The 25,300-nt window shown below is 44.2% G+C and overlaps 1 protein-coding gene across 1 annotated transcript in view; it reads right to left on the bottom strand.

The window, feature by feature from the left end:
• The window catches only part of Dhx57 (DExH-box helicase 57), a 51,494-nt gene that overhangs the window by 8,702 nt on the left and 17,492 nt on the right, over positions 1-25,300 (bottom strand). Inside the window, exons 8-21 of the mRNA XM_059248217.1 lie at positions 24,010-24,205; positions 22,787-22,911; positions 20,384-20,517; positions 19,194-19,248; positions 16,113-16,318; positions 13,957-14,073; positions 10,725-10,821; positions 9,868-10,041; positions 8,974-9,174; positions 6,157-6,433; positions 4,155-4,250; positions 3,986-4,069; positions 2,356-2,490; positions 1,396-1,470 (exon numbers count right to left, since the gene is read on the bottom strand). Coding sequence (XP_059104200.1) covers positions 1,396-1,470; positions 2,356-2,490; positions 3,986-4,069; positions 4,155-4,250; positions 6,157-6,433; positions 8,974-9,174; positions 9,868-10,041; positions 10,725-10,821; positions 13,957-14,073; positions 16,113-16,318; positions 19,194-19,248; positions 20,384-20,517; positions 22,787-22,911; positions 24,010-24,205 — 1,972 coding nt within the window. The remainder of the gene's footprint in view (positions 1-1,395; positions 1,471-2,355; positions 2,491-3,985; positions 4,070-4,154; positions 4,251-6,156; positions 6,434-8,973; positions 9,175-9,867; positions 10,042-10,724; positions 10,822-13,956; positions 14,074-16,112; positions 16,319-19,193; positions 19,249-20,383; positions 20,518-22,786; positions 22,912-24,009; positions 24,206-25,300) is intronic.

Genomic DNA, 25,300 nt, shown 5'->3' with positions numbered 1-25,300 from the left:
TGTGTGTGTGTGTGTGTGTGTGTGTGTAGGCACGCACACCAATGTGGAAGTCAGAGAACAGCTTGCATGAGCTGGTTCTCTCCTCCCACATGTCAGCCCCTGGGATCAAACTCGGGCAGCAGACTCCAAGGCAGCACCTTTCCCCACTGACCCTGAGCCATCTCTGGCCCATGGCTGTTGTATAGCTTGCTTTTTTTTTTTTTTTTCCTGAGACAAGATTTCTTTGACTGTCCTAGAACTTACTTTGTAGATCAGGCTGGTCTTGAACTCATAGAGATCCACCTGCCTCTGCCTCCCCAGTGCTGGGATTAAAGGTGTGAGCCACCACTGTCCAGCTGTATAGCTTACTTTTTAAACTCTGTATTATTGAACACATTTTTATATTTGTTCAAGATTTTCCTAAGGAATTGTTATCAAGAGTTATATATACCTCATTGCAAGTATCTATAATTTCACCATTAAACTATCTTTAACTTTTTTTTTTTTTTAAGATTTATTTATTGTGTATACAATGTTCTGCCTGCATGTATGCCTGAAGGCCAGAAGAGGGCACTAGATTTCATTACAGATGGTTGTGAGCCACCATGTGGTTGCTGGGAGTTGAACTTAGGACCTCTGGAAGAGCAGTCAGTGTTCTTAACCTCTGAGCCATCTCTCCAGCCCCTATCTTTAACTTTTTGTTTGTTTGTTTTCTGTTTTTCAAGACAAGGTTTCTCTGTGTAGCCCTGGCTGTCCTGTAACTCACTCTGTAGACCAGGCAGGCCGTGAACTCACAGAGTGCTGGGATTAAAGGCGTGCGCCACCACCACCCTTTTTTTTTTTTTTTTTTTAAGAGAGGGTCTCCTGTAGTCCATGTGACCTTGCACTGTGTAGCTGAGGCTGCCTTTGAACTTCCAGCCTCTTGTCTCCATCTCTCATGTGCAGTGATTACAGGTGTGCACCTGTACACACCTGGTACACACTACTGTAAGTTTAGATAGTCTGCTGAGTATGTGTCCTCTGGCTGTATCTTTGTGCATATGTGCAAAATTTCTCTAATAGTCCTGGAAATAGAGCACAGTTAAGATGATATGTAAGTTATTCTTACCCACAGTGGTAACTGAAGGACTCGCTCAGCATCAGTACCAATCACTGAATTTTTTTTGTGTGCCAGTTTTAAAAGAAAACCAGTCTGTTTCTTTGTGTAAATTTGTGTTTCTTTGCACTACTAAACTTGGGTACTCTTTTTGTGTGTGCATTGTAGGTTCACTTACATCCTCAGTTGGGAATGAATGAATTGGGGAACCTTGTGGTCTGTGTATATCTCTTTAAGATGACTAATGAGCATATTTTAAGTTTATCCTTTTATACTCATAAAACAAGACATAGGAAGGGTCAGGCAAAGCGCTCTGTTACCTGCACTACATTTGGATACAGAGCAGCACACAGCACTGCGGATATCAGCTTGGGGTTTTCGGCATTGGTGTTTGCCTAGGAGAGAAACAGCATTATCCACACGAGATGTTTGAGGAGGTAATGTGTTTACCATCATAGTTCTTTCTTTTTGCTTTGTGACCAAGGGTCTCACTATGTAGCCCTGGCTGGCCTGAAACTCACTATGTAGACCAGTCTGGCCTTGAACTCACAGAGATCCATTTGCACCACCATGCCTAGCCATCATATTTCATTTGATATCTATCTTAAGACAAAAAAGTATCTTCCTATCAATTATAAAATTTCTTTCTAAGCAGAAAATAAGTCTCCCAGACCACAGTCATACAGGATGTATCTTAAAGAACCCATGATGATTCTAGATGCATGCAGAGCAGTTATGAAGCCTGTGTTCTTGCTGTGATGTGGTTAGGGGCCCTCCACAGGGCCAAAGTGAAACGCGCACCAAGCCCCGAGGCTCCCGGCACGATCTAAGTGATCTTTCTGTACAGGTTTAAACAGACAAACGCAGGCACTGTTGATAGCATCACGGAGAGAAAGGGTCTGGTATGTGCGACAGTCAGACTCTTGCAAATACTAATTGCTTTTAGGACAAAGGAACGTAAGTTCATCTGGAAGAAGTGCTCTTTCTGTAATTACACCCAAGACGTTGTTAGAAAAGGCTGGCCTGCTTTGAGGAAGCCTTACTAGACTCCACCGTTAATTACAGAATTATCCAGAACAAGTGTGAAATTTAAAGACAAAACAATGTTGACAACAAACAGAAAGACTCCTGATCTCATTCATGTTAGCTGATTTGTGGGCAAGGGAAAATCAAGAGCGCCACTAACCCCTGCCCACTGGGCTGAAGTGAAGAGCGGCCATATTTCAGTCACACACTATTGGAATTGAAGGGGAACAAGACAATGTGTACTCATCCTTTACCTCTTCTCCTGTGGCATCCAGGACACCATCTCCTCCTTGGGCCCTTTTTTCAATGTCCTTTGCTCTGAGTCCCTCTTTCACAAACCCGATGTCGGACAACAGTTCAGTGAACTGCCGTTTGAGGCTGGCCATTTCCTGAAAGGAGGGACAGACTTTTCAAAGAAGGAGCTACGGACGCATCAAGGGTGACTGGTTCAAAACGCGTCACAGGAGTGATGCGCAATGAGTGCAGACGGACATCTAACAAGACAGGGTTAATCTTGCCTGTCAGTTTTAAAAGGTGGCTTCCACTTACTACAAACTGGCAGACAGAGTGAGACAGTCACAGGAAATCCAAAGCCTTTGAAAACCCCGATGATCATTTCTTCAACACCATATTACACTTTACCCATTTTAACTGGGGTGTGGTAGGTCTGACCTGCAAATTCTTGGGATGGTCAAAACAAAGGTAACTTATTTTGCTTGTGGTACCGTTGGCCGCTTTAGTTTTGGATCCTTCTGTCTGCATTTCTACCCAAGTCCCATCAGTTCCTTCCCTGAGCCTAGAATGGATACTGCTTCTCTCAGTGCAACTCATGCAGAAGTTCCCCTCTTTGTCTACTCGCCGTCTTACTGGATCACCGGTGATGCCGGGGATGGGGATGTTAGTAAGTGCTTTAGATTTAGACACTACAAAGTGTAAACGTCTTTGTCTGTGGCTTTTGCTCAAATACAGGCTGAGGACCAATGCCGTAGCTTCGTGTTTGCGGTCTCATTACTTGGAAGGCAGAGAGAGGCAAGAGGGCTGTTGGAGTCCAGGTGTTTGGGGACAGCCTCAGCAACACAGGAAGAGCCCATCGCCTTAGAAGTGGGATGAATATATAGGGGCAGATTTGCCTAACAGGCTGGAAACCAGTCCGAACCAAACAGGTAAGGTCTCTACTCTGGCACAACTTATCTGACAGAGGCAGAGGAATAGACTCAGGGAGCAGAAGTACCCAGAACATTGACTTTATGTCCCATTGATCCCCCGCTTCTGCAGCCTCCAGATCTTTAATAAAACAAGCTTGTAGAGATCTACTTCATCACTGCTTTATCCCTTCTACGCTCACCACTGACAAACAGCATGTCCTGGTGGACATAGGAAAAATTAACCAAGAAAGTCTTACTCAGTATTAGTTCTTGGGTATTGCCCAAGGAGTTAGGAGGTTAGGGATGGTCACAGACCCCACTGAGAGTGTGGTTAATCTCTTGAGAACAATGTACACACATGCACACACGCGCGCATGCACATAATTTGGCACACAATTCAGAGGTTTAAGGATCCAGATTAATATCCGCTCCAACACTGGGGAGATGGACTTCCAATCAGCAGCCATCCTCATCATGCTGACAGTCTACTCTGTTCCTCACATGAAGGAAGCACACATTCAGCAATGTGGAAAACCAGGTCAGATCCAAGTTTCATCACTGAAAAGCCTCACGTCATCTACCTCAGGAACCCATTCTGCACAGCCAAGAAAACCAACCATGCTCAGAAATAACATTTCCACCGTCCAGACAGGACAAGCGAGATCAAGCTGCCACCCCTCTGCGGAATTGCGAGCTACCACAGTGGACACGAATGAGGGATGACATAGAAGCAGCTCACCTGCAGAGTTCTTCCTGACAGGAAATTCTGTCTGCAGTAATTATAACCCGCTCTCGCGCTTTCTTTTGTACTCAGCTGCCAACCCTAAATGGTGGAGAAAATCAAGCTGAACTTCCTCTGATGTCGGTGCCAACTGTGGCCACAAACCGAAGCTCTGAGGTTCCCTTACCTTATATGCACAGAGAAGGGCCAGGTAGTCACTGTTTGCAAATGCAAATTCCAGCTTTTTCTGATTGGCCTCTTCTTTTTTATCCCAGGGAGACACCTGAATGAGGGACATGGATTTGCAGGACAGGTTTATCTGAGGTTTCAAATGGCACTTTCCTACTGCTGCAACCCACTACCTGGGAAAGCATCTTGCACGGTACAAAGTGTACTACTCCACGTAGAGGCTTATTCAAGGCAAGCAGGATAGTGAAGCTAACGAATGGCCTTTTTGTTCTGTGAGTTCAAAATGAGCCCAAGATAAGCAATTCTTTTAGTACCAAATGGCAAAAGATAGTCATCAAAGACCTATTCATTTTATTTATTTATTTTTATTTGTTTGGCTGTTTCTTTCTTTTTGTAATGATTGATTTTTATTTTATGTGCATTGGAGTTTTGCTACATGTGTCTTTGTGAGGGTGTCAGACTCCCTGGAACTGGAGTTACAGACAGTTGTGAGTGCTGCCATGTGGGTGCTGGGAATTGAACCTGGGTCCTCTGGAAGAGCAGCCAGTGAGTGCTCTTAACCACTGAGCCATCTCTCCAGCCTCCCTTCCCCTGCCCCCCCCTTTTTTTAAAAAAGATTTATTTATTTATTATGTATACAGTATTCTGCCTGCATGTATGCCTTCAAGCCAGAAGAGGGTGCCAGATCTCATTACAGATGGTTGTGAGCCACCATGTGGTTGTTGGAAATTGAACTCAGGACTTCTAGAAGAGTAGTCAGTGCTCTTAACCTCTGGGCTATCTCTCCAGCCCCCGTTTTTTGTTTTTAAGACAGTTTCACTGAAGCTCTGGCTGGCCTGGAACTTGCTGTGTAGTCTAAACTGGCTTCAATTCTGTGGTGGTCATCCTGCCTCTGCCTCCAGAATATGCAGCTTCATACCCAACCTATTTTTTCTTTTAGATTTCTGAGACAGGGATTCTATTCGTAGCCTAGACTGGCTTGGAACTCACCATATTGCTCAGGCTGGCCTTGAAAACTGGTCCTAGGGATTGGGGATTTAGCTCAGTGGTAGAGCACTTGCCTAGCAAGGCCCTGGGTTCGGTCCTCAGCTCCGGAGAAAAGAAAGAAAAGAAAAGAAAAGAAAAGAAAACTGGTCCTAGTGGGATGGTTATTCAAGACCCAAAAGTCACAGTGGGATGGTTGGTTATACATCTCCCCGTTTGGTGCTGGAGATGGGGCCCAGGGCCTCACACATGCCAGCAAGCATTACACTTGAAGTCTTTTTTTTTTTTTGGTTTTTCGAGGCAGGGTTTCTCTGTGTAGCTTTGCGCCTTTCCTGGAACTCACTTGGTAGTCCAGGCTGGCCTCGAACTCACAAAGATCCGCCTGCCTCTGCCTCCCGAGTGCTGGGATTAAAGGCGTGCGCCACCACCGCCCGGCTTACACTTGAAGTCTTAAAGGTTGTTGACTGAAATACTTGTAAATGGGTAGACTGTATGTGCACATTATATTTCAAAAGTTACTTTTTAAAGTTGATAAATGTGTTCATTAACTTTTGAAATTATATAGGAATATCCTGCTGGCTTACTGTTTTTGATTTTTCTTTTTTTTTAATGACTTTTTTTTTAGATTTATTTATTTATTATGTATACAGCATGTATGACTGCAGGCCAGAAGAGGGTACAGATCTCATTACAGATGGTTGTGAGCCACCATGTGGTTGCTGGGAATTGAACTCAGGACCTCTGGAAGAACAGTCAGTGTTCTTAACCTCTGAGCCATCTCTCCAGCCCCTGATTTTTCTATAATAAGCAATAGCAAACAAAAAATACATTATTTTAATAGCTATACCTCTAATACCCAAGGTTTTTTTGGGGGGGTGGATATAAACTTTCTAAGGAAAAATTTCACACCACACATATAAGCAAATCTTTAGAGGGCTCACATACCTCTGACGCCTAAAGACTCCTTCCAGACAGACCTGTGACATAAACTCCAACTGAGACAAACGTTCACTTACGAAAGGGGACTTAAAGGCCAAGCTGGCAGCAATGGTGAGGGCGGGGTCCAGACAGCGGAAGATGGCCCCAAACAGCATCAGTTTGCCGATCCTCACGTCCACGGGCAGCGAGGCCAAGTGATAGCCCAGCGGGGTCAGCTTTTCATCTGAAGTCAAGGCTCCCAAGTCTCGCAAGCGCACTTTGGAGGCACGAAGAGAATCGATGTGCGGCGGTTCAATGAACCGAGAGAACACAGACTGGAGATTATGAGAGTTAAACATTTCTAAAATTTTAATTCTGAAAAAGAAAAGAAAACCATAATTTGTAAACTTGATATCTGATAGAATGAAGCAGAGGGATAACTTTTGTTTCTTGAGTGAGAAGATAAATGCTTTTTTTTTTTTTTTTAAAGATTTATTTATTTATTATGTAACAGCATGTATGACTGCAGGCCAGAAGAGGGCACCAGATCTCATTACAGATGGTTGTGAGCCACCATGTGGTTGCTGGGAATTGAACTCAGGACCTCTGGAAGAGCAGCCAGTGCTCTTAACCTCTGAGTCATCTCTCCAGCCCCGATAAATGCTTTTTAAAAAAGGATTGGCTGCTTTAATCTTTTCTCATTGTGTGTAGGTGTGTGCGTGTGTGCACGTGGGTATGTGCACATGAATTTCTCATTATGTGTAGGTGTGTGCGTGTGTGCACGTGGGTATGCGCACAGGACTGCAGGTGCCATCACAGCCCAGAGGTGTAAGATCCCTAGAGCTGCCGTGAGTGGCTGGACTAGGGTTTTCTGGAAGCGCAGCCAGCGCTCTTAATGACTAGGCCGTCTCTCTCTCCAACACCTGAGAAGTATTTTTTAAGCCACTCAGAACTTCTTGGGTTAGAGACAAGTAGAGGCAGCCTTGCCAGTCCCAGGATGGCGGGCGAGGTCATCACACCTAGCATCACTGCTGCTTTAAAAAAACACTGAAAATCTCTTGTCCTCCAGTTTTCTTAGCAATGAACTACAGGAACACCCCAAGTTCTAAACTCACCCATATTCAAAAATTCTTTTTTTTTTTTTAAATTTTTATTTGCACTGGTGTTTTGCCTGCATGTATGTCTGTGTAAGGATGTCAGATCTTGGAATTACAGACAGTTGTGAGCTGCCATATGGGTGCTAGGACTTGAACCCAGGTCCTCTGGAAGAACAGTCAGTACTCTTAACCCCTGAGCCATCTCTCCAACCCTTCAAAAATCCTTTTTAAACTGCCTTTTTTTCTTAACAGCGGGTTCAAATCATGAAAGAGAATTCAAAAGGTAAAGAAATGTAGCGAGGCTGTGGAAATCTTATCTACTACGATGGGAATGTAAACTGGCCCAGCTGGAGAACTCCTCAAGAGACTCAAATTAGAACCAACACATGACCCAGAAATTGTACACACTCATCCCCTGTTATTTTGAGACAGGGTCTCTATGTGCAGCTCTGGCTGTCCTGGAACTCACGGTGTAGACCAGGCTGACCTCGAACTCACAGAGCTCCACCTGCCTCTGCCTTCCAAGTGCTGGGATTAAAGGTGTGTGCCACCATGCTCGGCCTTATAATTTAGATACTACAACTCAGACGTGGCAGATACTTTTCACTAGTGTACATATTTGGTACTCAGCCTTTTTCCATGAGATACTTCACTAAAGTGATGCAGTGATAAATGTACTGAAATTTCAAGTAGCAGGGAGAAATGGTGAACTATGCTGGCATATAGGATTTCCCCATCTTTTTACTGCTGAGTATTTCAATAGAATCTTTTCTGCTACACGTGCTACACTTCCCTTCTGTCATCCTTCACAAGTCAATCAACTTCCAAAGCTCTCTCCAGTCCCTTCACCCCGTTCCGTCTACACTACCATTACCTTAGTGCAGAGGGTCAGACCCCCCCCCCCACACTGCTTTTCCTTTGTTTTGAGATGGGCCCTCACTGAACACCTGATGAGGCTGGCTTCAAAGCCAGGTCCTCCTGCCTGACTCTCTCAAGTGCTGGGATTATAGGTGTGTGCCATTCTACCTGGCTTCTTCCTCCATTTTTAACTTTAAGACTAACTATGGACCGTGTTCCTGTATCCTATAGTATACCGCCTATGTGGAGGAAGAGCTATAGGGCTGGGACTGTAGCTCAGTGGCAGAGTACTTGACTAGTATGCCCAAAACCCTGGGTTCAATCCCAGCACAAATAGCATAGATAATTTTCATTTCTTATATACCACCAAGCAATTTTTCATGAACATTGAATCAAAACTTCTTCTTCTTCTTTTTTTTCCAGACAGGGTTTCTTTGTGTAGCTCTGGCTGTCCTGGAACTACATCTGTAGACCAGGCTGGCCTCAAATTCACAGAGATTCACTTGCCTCTGCCTCCCAAGTGCTGGGATTAAAGGTGTGCACACTGAATCTGTTCAAATCCTATTTTATGACATTTGTTATTAGCTAATACTGGTGTTGTAGGTTTTGTTTACTTTTCTCTAACTGATAATGAGGCTGTAGATGTTCCCCTGGAATAATGTGATATTAATGTGTCCCCTGGCAGAAATTCCCTGGCAAGTCAAGTTACTTTCCTAACTCACAAATGTATTTTTGAGCGTTATTGTGGGGCCATGCTTTGCAAATGTGAGACTCTCTATGTGCAGAAAGCTGAAAGGAGAGGAAAGGGCCACTTGTGACATGCTTCCTTTGCAATGAATGAGCTCGTCCACTCTATCCTTAGCAAAATGTCTTCTACTAGGAAGGAGAGAACGTGAAACTGAAATGGCGTGAGAAACGTTCGGACTGGTTGGGAGCAGAGCACACAGGTCAAGAGGTCACCTTAGGCACAGTTGTTCCAGCGGCACTCTCTGTATTTCCGGGAGCTGCTGCTTTAAAAGCTGGTGGCTGTAGTGGTGGCTCGTGAACAAATGGAAGCAGACTCCGGATGCGACACGGCCAGCCCGACCTTTCCTCTGCAGAGCGTTGGCCTGAGACACAAACGTGTCCTCTAGACTTTCCATCCCTTTGCCGGCATCGTATCTGCCAAGGAAGAGGGAATATACGATTGAGTTATTTTGTGTGTGTGGATGTAGCCAGAGAGTAACCCTGGCTGTAATTCTCCAGGCACTGTTCTCTCTCTTACCAAGTAGGGTAGGCCGGGCGGCCAGGGAGTTCCAGGGATCTGCCTGTTTCCTTCCCCAGAGCTGCCACCACATCCAGCCTTTTCTCTTTTCCTTTCCTTTTCCTCTCTTTTTCTTCCCCCTCCCTTCCCTAAGTGTGGTTCTGGGGATGGAACATAGTTTCTGCAAGTACTTTACTGTATTACTTTTGAGAATGTTGTCAAGACTACTGGGCGTGGACAAATGGTTTTCCTTATTACTGAAGACAACCACCTTACTGCTACAGAGGTACACAATGCTCCGTGTATTCTAGGTCTGTGGTATAAGTAGTGCTGATTTCAATGCTGTCACACACCACCACACACATTTTCTTTCATCATTTCCTTCTCATCCGAGCACATTAAAAAGAAAAAATCACACGGGAAAATGAATCCATTACTTCTGAGGTAAAGCTTTAAATTTTGCATCCTTGTTGGCCTTGAACATTCATGCTGCTGGCCACTGAAGACATACGGTACTCCTTTAAAGAGTACCTTAGCATTAACCGTTAACGGCTCTGTTATCCTCACCGAGGTGTTTGTGGTGCCTCTGTTACGTCCCCAAAAGAGAATACCTCTTTTCCTTCATCTTCCCAGAGTCGATGACATAAACAACATCATCAATGGTTATGGACGACTCAGCAATATTGGTGGAGATGATAATCTTGGTTACGCCCACTGGAGGTTTTACAAACACCGCCTGCTGCTCTTCACTGGACAAGGATGAGTGCAGTGGATGGATAACGCATCTACGAAGAAGGAAAGCCACAGTAAGGGGCTGGTACGGAGCCTTTAAATTGAACCGGAGTGGGCGAACTTCTACTGAGATTAATGAAGTGACTTCAGGTGTCAGCAACTTCTCTATAGTCCTCAAGGCCCGGCTCTTCTCAGTGGGAGGCTCCTTCCCATCTTATAAAAATCTGGTGCCAACTTGGGGAAAGCTGGGGGTTATTTCAGTAGTAAAACACCAAGAGGAATAAATGATTGGTATAAGTAACAAGCCTAAGTCCAGAGAGAGAAGGAGCGAGGGTAACCCAAGTTAGGATATTCATTGCTAAATTTCTAGGGAGCATTTGTTAGCTAGCTTTGCCCTTGCATGTGAAGGCACACCCAGGGATTGTGACAAATTACTTTCCCTCAAGATGACAGCATTCTTTGTTCTTATTAATGCTGGCTTTCTCCATCTTCCCCTCCTCTTCAGGAATCTAGCAACTGAAATTACATGCAAATTTGCTGAGTCACTATGATAAGTGAAGAGAAGCGTCTGTCCTTGATGGAATGGCGTGACATTTCCTGGAGCACCGAGTCTGCCCATTTCCAGCTGGCACAAACCCAACACACGTTTGAGAGGCGAGGACTCTAGGGACCCCTCTGCTCTTGTCTTTGTGGATGGCCGCGGTGGGAGACTGTGGCTAGACAGCCAGCAGCTTACCGATGACTGCGTCTGTTGTTGAAAAGACAGTTGGACTGCAGCTGCTCATACAGCATCTTGATTTCGGCTAGCCCCGGCAGAAACACCAGTACAGCACCTGGGTTAGGAAACAGGAGAGACTCAGATAAGCGAATGGGAAACAGTATAGGTCACAGACTGTTTTTAAACCAATAATCTGGCAACTTTTCACTATCGGTTTTTCTTTGTAAAGCCTCAGTATTTAAACCAATATGAAATCACATTTCTGTATACACTCTGATTTAATAAGGACAAAGCAGAGTAGTACTCTTTTCCAATGGAAAACTGAGGTATAGAAAAGCATGCCTTAAGTTAGAAGAAGCACTAGCCAAGCCCTGCATACGTGCAAGTGTGTGTGTGTGTGTGTGTGTGTGTGTGTGTGTGTGTGTGTGTATACTATCTGAGGACTAAAACCAACACCTTGCATGTATCTTCATAAGCTCTTCAACATATTTCCTTGGTACCCTGCCACTGGCATTCTATTTCTATGGTTATGAAGATTCTTTTGTTAATGAAATCCAGATATATTACTGGATATGATAAAAAGAAACTCTGATCTGGTTATCTAAATTCAGACACATTTGAAAGAGATAGTATATTAATAAGCCACGTCTTATTAACCATTGATGGCCTTTAAACTTGTCCACTAAAGAAAATAAGCAATAACAGATGACAGTGTATTTCTGTCCCAACAGAAATACACCCCCTCCCCAATAGTTACTTCATTTTGTCGTTTTTTGAGACAGAGTCTCACTTGGTAGTTCCAATGGTCTTGGAACCCACTCTGTAGTTCAGGCTGGTCTTGAACCCATGTTGATTTTCCAGTCTTAGTCTCCCAAATGCTGGGTCCAGGCATGAGCCTCCATGCCTGGCTTTCTCTGGGGCTTCATTCATGGAAGCAGCTGGTAACCTCCTCACCAAAACCTCCCTCCATCTCGCATATGGAGGCAGGATATCTAGGTCAGCTGTGCGGCGTGGATGTGAAACAGAGCCTCTAGAACGCGTCACCTACAGCCATGCTTACTGTCCCCATGAACAAGGAAGGATCTAAATCATCACAAAAACAGAGGAGGGCCAAACAGAGGTCCTGCAGGGATGTTTTTGTCACACACATTACCTCATGTGGCCTTCACAGCCACCCTTAAGAAGGGTATCAGTATGAAACACTACTCAGTCCTTTGGCTAGGCCGGAGTTGATAAGCTGAGTGCCTCATTACAAAGGTTCGGTCTCTGGCCCCAGATCCATGCTTTTTCCATTACACATCCCATGCTTCTCTATACTAAAAGGACACAAGATTTAGAGTGGTGAAATAATCTATGTAGAGACAGGGAACTTGTCTATATGTTTACCTACTTCATTATGATCTAGACTTCCCTCATGGCTTGGCCACCTGTCAGGGAGAACTCTGATATTCACAGATACATCACTGATTCTTGGTTGTCACTTTTGGAGACAGGCTCTCACTATGTAGCCCTAGCTGTTTGGGAACTGCTTTGTTGCTCTGTAGACCAGGCTGATCTTGGACTCACAGAGCTCTGCCTGCCTCTGCTTCCCAAGGGCTGGGATTAAAAACGTGTGTCACCACGCCTGGTGAATTTTGGCAATTTCTATAATTTCTTTTTGGCGGGCATGTTTGTTCGCAGTAAATCTTTTTCTTTGGAATGAAACCAGACCACCAGTCCATTAGTAATGCATTAGCAACACCTGACCACTTGCCGGGAGAGACAAGAAATAAGGAACGTAATAATTTACATGGCTTTCAAGTCTCCTTAGACAGTATCACACGACCATAAAGTCTAAACTGAGAGAGCAACTGTTATCACTTCTCTTAAGTAACATGTAACACGCACATAAAGTCTTCTGTTGATCTTTATTGAATTTTTTTATTCCACTCAATCAGCACCCAATCCTTCAACAAAAATTTGTTTTAGCTAGGCATGGTGGTGCACACTTTTAATCCCAGCACTCAGGAGGCAGAGCCAGGCGGATCTTTGTGAGTTCAAGGCCAGCCTGGTCTACAGAGCGAGATCCTGGACAGGCACCAAAAACTACACAGAGAAACCTTGTCTTGAAAAACCGGAAAGAAAAAAAAAAGAATAAGCCTCTGTGTGTGATTTATTTGGGAGCTGGGTGGTGGGCACCCCCAAAAGAAAAAACACCAACAACATAAGACAGTAAGTAAAGGAAAAATATTCCTGTCTCTACCTCCCAAGTGATGAGATTTCATGTACCACCTTTCTGGCTTATGAGATACTAGAGCCTTTCTGCATGCTAGGCAAGCACTCTACCAGCTCAGCTACATACACACCTTACTTTTATTTATATATTTGAAAAGATTTACTTTTTATTTACATATACATATAAATTATGTAGTTGTGTGTAGATGTGTGCATGTCATATAGGTGCCCTTGGAGGTCAGAGGCATTGGATTTCCTTGGAGCTGGAGTTATAGGTTATGAGCTGCTGACGTGGGTGCTGGGAATCAAACTCAGATCCTTCTGAAATCCTGGGAAATGAGCAACAAGTGCTGTTAACTACTGTGCTGTCTCTCACCCTCTATTTTTTGCTTTTGTTTTTTGGAGACCGAGTTCCTCTGTGTAGCCCTGGCTGTCCTGGAACTTGCTCTGTAGCCCAGGCTGGCCTCAAACAAGAGCCTGCCTCCCTCTGCCTCCCAAGTGCTGGGATTAAAGGTGTGCGCCACCACTGCCTGACCATCCTCTATTTTTAAATGTTTTTAATCCTAACTTGTATGCCATGATGCTGGGGATCAAAGCCTTTCTCTGTCCATGCTGACCGGATGCTCCAGCGCTGAGCTGCATCCTTAGCTCACTTAGTTTCTTTATACAAGATTTACTGCTGTCTTCCTTTTACAGACAAAGAAATTAAAATTAAGAAAAGATAAGGATTTAGTCAAGTGTATAAGATCCCTGAATAGTGAAGCTGGGAAATCTATCAGACTCCAAAGCTTGGGGTCTCACCCAGTGCCCTGTGGTCTTGTGTGCAGTTTGCACAGAGCTCACTCAGGACCGGACTTGCGTTTGCCAAGGACTAAGTGTTTAATATTGGATCACTGGGGCCCAGGGAGGAGGAGTGGTCACCTGGAGGGTAGGTGTTTAATGTGTGGATCACTGGGGCCCAGGGAGGAGGAGTGGTCACCTGGAGGATAGGTGTTTAATATTGGATCACTGGGGCCCAGGGAGGAGGAGTGGTCACCTGGAGGATAGGAATGTTCACCATCCACAATCCATTCTAGCAAGGCCTCTATTAAGTCGAAGTTGACCTTTTCAAAGTCCATGATAGACATCGTCTTGATGACTGACTTGCTCACCCCTGAAAGAAAGGTAAAAATCGGAATCATTACACCTCTGCTTGCAAGGTAGGCGAATCCTGGGTTGGTTTAACAGCACAGGAGTTCACATTTAACTTACTTAGCGAATGTTTTCTTTTGGTCCCTCAGAAAACATTGCTTTACAGAAGTGCCTCCTTCCTTCCTTTATTTTTTTTTAAAGATTTATTTATTTATGGGCTGGAGAGATGGCTCAGGGGTTAAGAGCACTGATTGCTCTTCCACAGGACCCAGGTTCAATTCCCAGCACCCACATGGCAGCTCACAACTCTTTGTAACTCCAGAGTCTGACATCATCACACAAGATATACATTCAGGCAAAACACGGATGCAAATAAAATGAAAATAAATTATTTTAAAAAAGATTATACACACACACACACACACACACACACACACACACAGTATTCTGTCTGCATGTATGCCTGCATGCCAGAAGAGGGCGCCAGATCTCATTACAGATGAGCCATCTCTGTGAGCTCATCTTGTGAGCCATCATGTGGTTGCTGGGAATTGAACTCAGCACCTCTGGAAGAGCAGTCAGTGAGTGCTCTTAACCTGTGAGCCATCTCTCCAGCAGCATTTTTTTTTTTTAAGGCTAGCCTTGAACTCAAGAGAAGGATGACTTTGAACTTTTAATCCTCCTGCCTCCATCTCAAGTGCTGGGATTGTATGCACACACCATCGCATCTGGTTTCCGTGTTGCTGGTGCTCAAAGCCAAGGCTCCATGCCAGGTACATAAACACTGCATCGACCGAGTCACATCCCAGCCCCGAAGTCCACTGTTTCTCCGGAGCACTGACCCAGAGAGAAAGCGCCCGCCCCATCAGAACTCCTCACTCTCTCCTTCCTTCTGCCCTTCTCACTGGCACATGTTTACCGCATGTTTACGGTCCAGGACAAACAGTAGGCACACTGTTTCAGTCAGGCACACTGTAGAAAGCCCTTCCAGACTCTGTCAAACCTTGGGGCAGATCCTCAGGAAGCCCAGGGCACAGGTGCCGTAGGAAGACAGCATGGCACGCAGCCGTGTCACAAGCATCTTACAACAGCGCTAAACTTTTAGGTCCCTTTGAGACAGTGACAGCAATGACGGCTCTTCCTTAAAGGATGCATGTGAACTGATGACCTTCCTCAATGCTGGGCATGGTGGAGATATATATATATATATATATATATAAAAAATTTGGGTTTCTCTGTGTTGCCCTGGCTGTCCTGGAACTAGCTCTGTAGACCAGGCTGGCCTCAAACTCATCTGCCTCCTTTGCCTCCCGAGTGCTGGGATGAAAGGCATGTGCCACCACCTCCCTGCTATACATGGACTTTTAAAATGACATATTTTAGCTGGGTATAATAGCATATGTCTATGGACCTAGCTACATGGAAGGCTGAAGCAGGAGTTCAAGGCTAGCCTGTACAACATACTAAAAACCTCTTGTCTCAAAAAATCAAAATAAATAAATAAAACGATAGCTTTAAAAACTCTTCCTTTAAATGCATTTTAACTGTGTTGTAGGAGACCCCCTCCTCCAGCTACATACTACACCTGGTTACTGTTTCTTCCTGTGTGGCCTGCTATACATATACCCAGAGATGAACACACAGGAAGTCCGAGATTACTACCTTGTCTTTGTCCTTAAAGCCGAGACTAGGGCCCTTCCTGCTCTTTTCCCTATTTCCTTCTATCCCTCCTTTATCTTTTGAAAGTAAAAGTCTCTAACCTCTGTTACGCCTTCTGCAGGGTCAGCTGGTTTTCCTGTCTCTCCTAGCAAAGACTTTTAAAAAATTAATAACAACAATAATAATAATAAAAATAAAAAGAAAAGCCCCACTGGCAGGTATGGTAGCTGTAATCTATGCATAAGAACTGCTGATTTTGGAAGTTTGAAGTTGTTCTGACAAAGTTTAAGGCAATGTTAGTATAAAATCAAAGTCCTATTTTTCTTTTTCTGGATCACGGTGGGAAAGAAATGACAAGCGGCTTTGGCCTCTGTACTACCGTTCCCCGAGTAAGCACATTACCTTTGTAGCGGATCAAGAGCTGCTTGAAGTCTAGCTGTTGGTCTGGTATTGTGTCTTTGACGGACTCCTCCTCCTGAAGCTGGAGTGCCAGCCGCAGGTCCTCCTCCACCTCCTCCACTGCAGTTCTGTTGTGCCTGGCTTTCAGCTTTTCCTTGGCCATCTGCTTCATGGAGCGCATATATGGGCTCCCGTCCTGTAACACATACCTGAGGGAGAAGGCAAGGAATATATCTTGGGGTGTGTTCCTGCTGAAGAAGAATGAACTTATTCCCCACTTCATTCACCCTCAGCAGAATGCGGCTGTTTCTGTCCAGCTCATGTGCTACCTCCCAGCAGTCCAGGATTCTGCTGCCTGTGCCCTGCTTCTGGTTGGGATGAATGCCAATGGTTCTGTCTATAGATCAGAGAAGACCATGGAGGAAATGCTACCCAGGAGGGAGGACATTTGAGCTATGTTCTCAGTTGTAGTACCCTTAATTTTAATTCCTTCTTTGAGAATCTTATTCACCCCCCAAAAGTTCCAACTATAATTCTAAAGCAGCTAATTCCACCCTGTGCAACGAAATGTAGACCTGAATTATCAGTTCATTTCTGAACATTGCTACAAGATCATCTTCAAACACACGCAAGACTCTCATATACAAAAAATACCGTTTGGTATTTGTTAGAGATAATCCTCTTATTGTGGAATGGAAAAGGTATACATTTGATACGAAAAGTCACTAGATCACCATGCTACAGGACTTCTGAGAGTCACTTTCAGAGGTCTTACTTTCTCATTGTTTGGGAGAATGGATGGACATAACTACTGGAAACTACTGGAGCGCTAACGGTTTCTCAGAGGCCCCGTGAAAGGTAAGGGCTGGGGGACAATGACCAAGTGGGCTCTGTTCTTTCCTCCTGCCTTGCTCATTCAGACAATTCCCATTTTAGTTCTCTTCTTTATGATTCTCTACAAGACTTTACTTGCAGACAGAGTTCTATGGCTTTTTAAGAAGTCTAAAATGTCAGGATTCTATAATCTTTGACTTCCTCCAGCTCCTCCCCACCATCAAATGTCATATTCTCCTTTTACATTCAATCTTCATTTGGTTAGCATTTACCAAAAATGCCAGTTCTATGTAGGGGCCATGGTGGTGTGGTGTGGTGTGGTGTGGTGGTGTGTGAAGCAAAGAGCCTTTCAAGAAACTTGCAAACCAATGAGAAAAGACCAAGACAGCCACTATTCTGCAAGGCAGATTGGAAAAAGTACCATTAGAGGTATAATAAAAACACCAATGGCCTGTGAGCAACAAGTAGATGGAACTTTCATCAAGGTAGTACTCCAGCTGAGGGGTAAAGAATGAGGTGGGAAAAAGGGAGGGAGGAAGAGAGTATAGACATGAAAGTCTGCTGTCTGAGAACCAGCAGTCTGCTGTCAAGGTTCATACAGCGAGCTGGTAGACATCAGGGCTGATTTCACCCAAGTTTAGTAGTTAGTGAGAAAGACCCGATCTGGAAGTTTCTGTGACAGAAATGACAGCTAAAATCCTTTGAATCTGGTAGCCAGCAAGGATGGGTTTAATAGTAAGAAACACAGCAAGGATCAAAGCTTGGAGCATTCACAAGGCCAAAAAGCCACAGAGAAATCTGTTTGTATACAATGGAAATTACCATTCCTACTCATTTTTGACACTATATAGGTATTGCTTCCTTTTGTTGTTGTTTTGTGTATGTGTGTGTGTGTGAGTGTGTGTGCTCCAGCCTGGCTGAGTGGAGTCAGAGGACAACTTATGTAAGTCAGTTCTCTTCTTCCACCATGTGGGTTTCAGGATCAAACTCAGCCTGTCAGCTTGGTGGCAAGTACTTTACCCTCTAAGCCATCTAGCTTCCTCCTTCACATACATCCTTTAAAAAAAAAATATTTTTTTAAGATTTATTTTTAATCAGCTGTAAGTGTGTCTGTATGTGGGTATATGCATGTGTATGTGTGGTGCCTGTGTGCTATGGAATAATCCTCTTATAAAGGATTTGTCACTATACACTATAAAGATTTGTCATTTGAATTGGTTTAATAAAACGCTGATTGGCCGGTAACCAGGCAGGACAACCAAACTAGGAGAATGATGAGAAGAAAGGCAGAGTCAGAAGAGACGTCAGCCAGCTGAGGAAGTAGGATGTGTAGAAAATGAGGTAACAAGTCATGAGCCATGTGGCAAAGCATAGATGAGAAATATGGGTTAATTTAAATGTAAGCTAGTAACAAGCCTGAGCTATTAGCCGAGCATTTGTAATTTATATTAAGTCTCCAAGTCAGTTATTTGGGAAGTGGCTGCCAGTTATTTGAAAGCAGGTGGTCAGGACAGGAAAAATCTGCCTACACCCATGGAGGCCAGAGGTGTCAGATCCCCCAAGATGGAGTTACAGACAGCTGTGAGTCACTGTGTGGACGCTGGGAATGGAGCCTGTGTCCTCTAGTAGAGCAGCCAATACTCTTAACCGCTGAGCCATCTTTCCAGTTCTCTGCAGACATCCTAACATTCAGCCTGGATTATAAGCTTCCTGAGAGCATGATGATAATGAAATAGCTAACATTTATAAAGTGTGTATTATGTGTCACAATTCAAAGCACTTTTTTTTAGTTTTAATCTTTAGCCAAGTAGGTACTTATAAAGGCCAGAAGAGAGAATCAGATCTTTGGAGCCGGAGTTACAGGCAACTGTGAACCACCCAACCTGGTTGCTGGGAACTGAACTCAGGTCCTCTAGAAGAGCAGCACGTGTTAATCTGTCACTCTATTAGTTCCTCACTCGGTCCTTATGACCCAGGGAGGTGCTAATATTAACGGACCCATTTGACACATGATGAAACTGAGATTCGGAGATACTCAACTACCTGACAAAGTTAGTTAATAAGAAGCAGGACCTAAATACAAAAAGTCTGTTTGCCGACAGAAAGAAGAAAACAAAATACTCAATGGAAAAGGTAACTGAAAGACTAAAGATAATTAAAAAGGAAGGTTAGTATCCTGGTATGCTGAAGATAAACAAGAACTGTGTTTTCAAAGATTTTTTGATGAATTTCAATTAATATCTTCCTTACCTCGTCATAGCAATTGCATCCTCCAGAAAAAACTGATCAACAGGAAATGCACGGCCTAGAAAAAAATGAGAAAATAAACTAGAAAGGCATCAGAATACCCATAGCTGGAAATTGTGTGTGTGTATGTATGTTCACTATCTACATATTAAAACAATACCTGGAATAATAAAGTATTGTCAGTTCTGAGTTCTTGGAAGTACTTCATTTGTTTGTTTGTTTTTTTTCAGAGCTGAGGCCCAAGCTCAGGGCCTTGTGCTTGCTAGGCAAGCGCTCTACCACTGAGCTAAATCCCCAACCCCTTGTTTGTTTGATTTTTGAGACATGGTCTCTCTACATAACCCTAGTTGTCCTGGAACTCACTCTGTAGACTAGGCTGGCCTTGAACTCACAGAGATTCCCTGCCTCTGTCTCCTGAGTGCTGGGATTAAAGGTGTGCGCCGCCACACCCAGCATAAAAGTATTCTTAAAAAGGTTTTGATGACAGAAATTGGTAGGCGTAGGTTCTAATTAGTAGAGAGAACAGAAGTGGATAGGAAAGAAATAATCATTTCCTAATGGGACTTTTAAAACCCATTAGACCATTTCTTTCTTCCAGCTCCTCCACACAGAGACTTGAAGCATTCAATGCTGTATTTTAGACACAGCGTATACTTCCTTCTATTCTACTATGGCCACCACTTGCAAAACAAGCACCAATGATGCTATTACTTCAGTCAGGGTTCCAAATTGTCCCTGTGGACAAGCCCAGGCTCAGAAGGGCAATCACACCCACAGAGGCTGTGGAAACACCAAAAGAAAACAGACTATCCAACCTCGTGTTCTCTCAGAATGGACCAGTATCTGGAAATTTAGCATAATCCATAAGTGAACAAGCATGGTATAAATAGACATATCTTCCCTTTTTATAACAGATTATTCCTAAAAATACACATTTGGATGTTAAACACAATGGGATGCTAGAATCCTAAGAACTATGACTTTAAAAGGTCACACAAAATTACAATCTGGCAATGGATAATGACCTCCTCCTCGGCTGCTTTACATTGGGATGTTTTGTCGTAAATGAATTGCTTCTCTAGAGACAGGCAGAGAAATCCCTCTGTTTTGAAGGAACTTTGAAGTGTGGCCGCTGCTTACTCAGAGTGACGCACAGCAACAGAACCAGGCTGCTGAGCAGTGTGCTTGCTTACCTGGAATAGTGATCACTGGGCAATAGCTGAAATACTTGGAGAAGAGCCCGGCGTCCAGAGTTGCACTCATGAGAATGACCTGGAGGGTCCGTCTCTGTGACAAGATGTCCTTTAAAACGAGCAGTAGGAAGTCACTAGAGACAAGAAAAGACACCTGTGGGTCAGACACATGCCACATATGGAAACTAATGACTTTTGTGTATTTGAGTATTTAAGACTTAGAGGAAAAATGTAAAACTTAGAGGTACTGCAGTCCTGACTGTGAACAGTTCAGAATTTAAAAATACAAAATACCAGTTCTCTTCCACTAAATTCAGAGCAGTGCCAATCAAAATACAAACAGGATTTATCGCTGAAGTTAACCATTCTAATTCTTTATAGGTATACAAAATACGCATGTGAAGATTTTCACTATAGCACTGTCTGGAAGAGCACAGAAACAGAAATAGCCAACTGTAGCAGTATCTAGTCTACGGAATAGCATGAGCTGATAAAGGCTAAGCTAGAGGTCTAGATAATGATTCTCCTAAGTCTGTTGTTAGTGAAAAGCAAACCACAAAACCTCCCAAAAACTGTGGAGTGATACATGCTGCAGAAGAGCAGTACTCCAGGCAACGTCCTTAACAGGCCTAGGCTAGCCCCCACTTCCTGCACTCTATGATTAGCAGAGCGACTGCTGCTTTGGCTTCAACGTCAACCCCCGTGTGCTGCTCTTCTCAAAGTCCTCCAGTGAGTCCTCAGTGGTGCTTACTAACACGGCTATCGGCTATCGGGGATACGGTCTGTACCCCGCCCTCATTTCCTGCGGCTCCACCCCTTAGTAAGCTGCAGGACTCCATTCCTGAGGTCCTTGAGGATTGCAGCTGAGGGTCTTTGCCTGTCTGTAACTTCCCGAATGAGTTTCTGCCAGCCACGCACAGATGGCCCCTCACTTCCTTCAAGGCTTTACTCAAAACACATGTTCAGCAAGGCTTTCCTTGGCTAATCTATTAAAATTTCAAACGAACCCCACATCCCGCCATGCATTTTGTTTCTTCTTAGAACTTAATACTTCATATTTTACTTACTTACTGTATTATTGGGCTCCCCTAACAAAAGTGTGTAAACTCTCAAGGACAAGGACTTGGGGTGTTTGGTGCTGTCGCTCACTACTCCAATGCTCATGACACACCAACTGACCAATGAATATTTTAACTTACAAAATAAACACATATTTCTATAAGACACCACCTGAAAACAGACGATTTCTAATAAAGTAACAGGCAGTCTTTTGTTCATGTGTTTTCTATTTGGTTTTTCAAGACAGTGTTTCCTCTTTGTACCCCTGGCTGTCCTGGAACTTGCTCTGTAGACCAGGCTGGCCTCGAACTCCACCTGCCTCTGCCTCTGAGTGCTGGGATTAAAGGCGTGTACCACCTGGCTCCACTTCTGGTTAGTTATTAGAAACATTTTACTGACTCTTCAAGTTTTTTTGCTTTAATTTTTTTTCTTACTTTCATAATTTGACATTTTCAGCTTCTTTAGTCTGATAAATTTACTTGAGATCTTTTCTTCTCAGGATATTGATAATAACAGTATTTTTTCTTGTGGAAGTCCCTTTCCTCCTCTGACCTTTTCCACTGGCTTCTCACTCTTTTAGCACATCATTTAGACGACAAACTGACTAACATCATGTATGTGGCCTTTGCTCAGTTTCTAAAACTGTTTTTTAATGATTTCTAATTCATTAAACTAAATTCTAAAAGCCTTACTATGGTTTGTAAGGCCTTTGAAGGTCTGGCTCCTGTTCCTTCTTTCCCGCCATCTTCCCTGACATTTGCTGCTCCTCAGCCACACTGGCTCTCCTCCGCTGTGGCCTCATCATGCCCTTCCCACTGCAGAATTCTCATCTGTGCTGTCCTTGTTCCCAAGTGTTAGGTGGGATTCCCTCTCATACTTCTGTTTATGACTGACTTGTCTCTTCAGAAATGTGCTCTCTGACCATCCTGTGGTGTCACTTTCCATGCTTCCTCATTTCTCTTTCCTCTCAGACTGTGACGATGAGGAGGAACCTCTTACGCTTGCACCCCCAGCAACGACCGCACCACTGGGCTCTAGATGGTGGCGTTATAAACTTATGAATGGATGCTTACAAACGGTCCAGGGAACAGAGGAGGCACATATGGACCGGTCCTCGGGGACATAGCATGAGGCCCAGGAGGCTCTCCTAGTGATGGACATGTACTCCCAACCACTGTGCTACGGATCCTGGAGATCAAGAAAGGAGCTCCTCCCCTCTGATTTAGACTTCCTTATGGCTTTCTCACTACTACATCTATGAGACTCAGCTGCAAGCAGGGAAGAGATTTTCAGCCGTGTCTTCATTTTACAGGAGTGGGTGTCCATTGGGAAACCTTCCTTTACCTTTCTTCTGTGCGCTCGTGAACTTCATCGACAATGATGTGGGTGACTCCCTGCAGAGTCGCGTCTCCTTCTAGTCTCCTCAGCAGCACGCCTGTGGTGCAGTACAACAGTCTGGTGGTTGACGACTTACAGAGAAGAGAAGAATGCCACACATTAATGAGACTTGGAAAAAGCAACTATTGGCAAGCCAAACTGAACGGGCAGGAAGGAACATTAGAACCACTAGCGATCTAGCCAACGTCAACAACACATCCTCTTCTGCTTCATATTAAAACTTAAACTTTAAGACTCCCCCCAAAAAGAAACCCCAAAACAACACCCAAGTACTAGTATAAAACTTCGTTTTGTTTTTTGAGACAGGGTGAATATAGTCTTAGGTGTCCTGGAGCCTGCTACGTAGACCAGGATGGTCTAGAACACAGAGAGATCCTTCTGCTTCTGCCTCTCAAGTGCTGGGAGTAAAGGTGTGTACCACTAGGCCTGGTTACAAAACATTTCTTTAAAGTGGGTGTTTAAGTCAAGTCTACATTTGCTTCTGCTTTACTAGCAAGATCACTTTTGCTAATTAAGAATAGAAAGCCGCCGGGCGGTGGTGGCGCACGCCTTTAATCCCAGCACTTGGGAGGCAGAGCCAGGTGGATCTCTGTGAGTTTGAGGCCAGCCTGGGCTGCAAAGTGAGTTCCAGGAAAGGCGCAAAGCTACATGGAGAAACCCTGTCTCGAAAAACCAAAAAAAAAAAAAAAAAAAAAAAAAAAAGAATAGAAAGCCAGGGCTGGAAAGATGGCTCAGCAGTTAGGAGCACTTGCTGTTCTTGTAGAGGGGCCCAGCACCTACATGGCAGCTTACAATCATCCATAACTTCAGATCCAGGGATCCCATGCCTGGCCTCTGCAAACACCAGGCATGCACATGGTGCACACACATACACACACGCATACACATGTATATATATGATGTGTATATATTATGTATATATGTATAGAACACATATACACACATATACTAAAATAAATCTAAAAAAGGTTTAGAGGAGGATAGAAAGCCCACATAAAGCGTATTTGGTGCAATCAGATAAAAGTTCCTCCATCAGACTGTTTCTCCAGGGATTCCAGCCCCACTGAAGGTGATTATTAATAAACTGCCTGTCAGTCTCCAGACCCCCGAATCTTTAGGTCTGAACACTATGAATCCCTATTACCAGCAAGTAGGCAGCGCATACACACCTTGACGCTCTCCAGCCGGATCTGGTACCCCACGGTCACACCCACCCTTTCCGCTCGCTCTTTAGCAACACGTTCAGCCACAGAGATCGCAGAGATTCGTCGGGGTTGGGTGCAGATGATGTTCGCCACCCGCGCCGGTGGCCCGTTCAGGGAGTTATCCAGAATAAACTGGGGAATCTGTGTGGTTTTCCCACACCTGTATGTCAAAACAAAGGGGTCCTAAAATGAAGTTTTCAAGGGCTAGTTAACAAAGCAATCACAGGCCACATGACTAGAGCTAGCGAGAGCCCCGCTCCTCCCTCGTGCCGAGCACTTCCAGCTACAGCCCAGACCGAACAACTCCTAGGAGCAGGACACCCGAACGACAGTCTAATGCCACTTAGAAAGTGAGGGCCACGGGAAGACACCCTTTAGATCTCAAAATGCCTCCAGGGATGTGAGCGCTAGACATGGATCCCAAAGGAAAGGAGTGTTAACCTATGATTTCAGTATTCCGGGGGTTTGGAGAGATGGCTCAGTGGGTAAGAGGGCTTGCTGTGCAACATGAGGACCTGAGTTCAAATCCTGAGTACTCAGGTAAGAAGTTGGACACGATCGTGCACGCCCCTGTAACCCAGTGCTGGGGTACGGCAGGGACAATGGAGGATCGATGGACAATGGAGCTTGCTGGCCTCAGACCAGTTACAGGTTCAGTGAGACCTTGTCAAGGGATTAAGGCAGACAGATAGAGCAGGCCACCTGACATCCTCCACATGGCCTCTCCACACATGAGCTTGTACACCTGTACACACACACACACACACACACACACACACACACACACACACACGCACACGCACACAAATATGTTTTACAGTCTTTGATGTAGATTGATTTGGCTATAAATGGACTGAAATAGAGAAACTAGAAGATATAAAATTATGACTATCTTATTGAGCCTCAGTACAAATATAATAATTCTTTGTACAGTCCTGCACAGAAAACGAAATTAAGACTAAGAGACACCCTGGATAAGCAGGTTTGATTCCCACTGAGAGTATGGGACAGGAAACAAACAAACAAACATATGTTACTTAAGTTGTTGCTCAAAAGAAAAACAAAACAAAACAAGCTTTAAAGAAAGGATAAATGCAGAAGACACGCAGCAGAACTCTATTTCTGATTTAACACTGGCCTTGTGAACAGCTGTAGCTAGACTTCTGCATCAGGGGAGTCCAAAGGCAGAGGCCCACCTCTACAAGATGAATTTCTGAGCTCTGTCTGGATTCTGTAGTTTGGTCCGGAGACTACC

Source organism: Peromyscus eremicus, chromosome 22, assembly GCF_949786415.1.
Source record: "Peromyscus eremicus chromosome 22, PerEre_H2_v1, whole genome shotgun sequence".
NCBI lineage: Eukaryota > Metazoa > Chordata > Mammalia > Rodentia > Cricetidae > Peromyscus > Peromyscus eremicus.
This window is presented reverse-complemented; position numbering and strand designations above follow the sequence as displayed.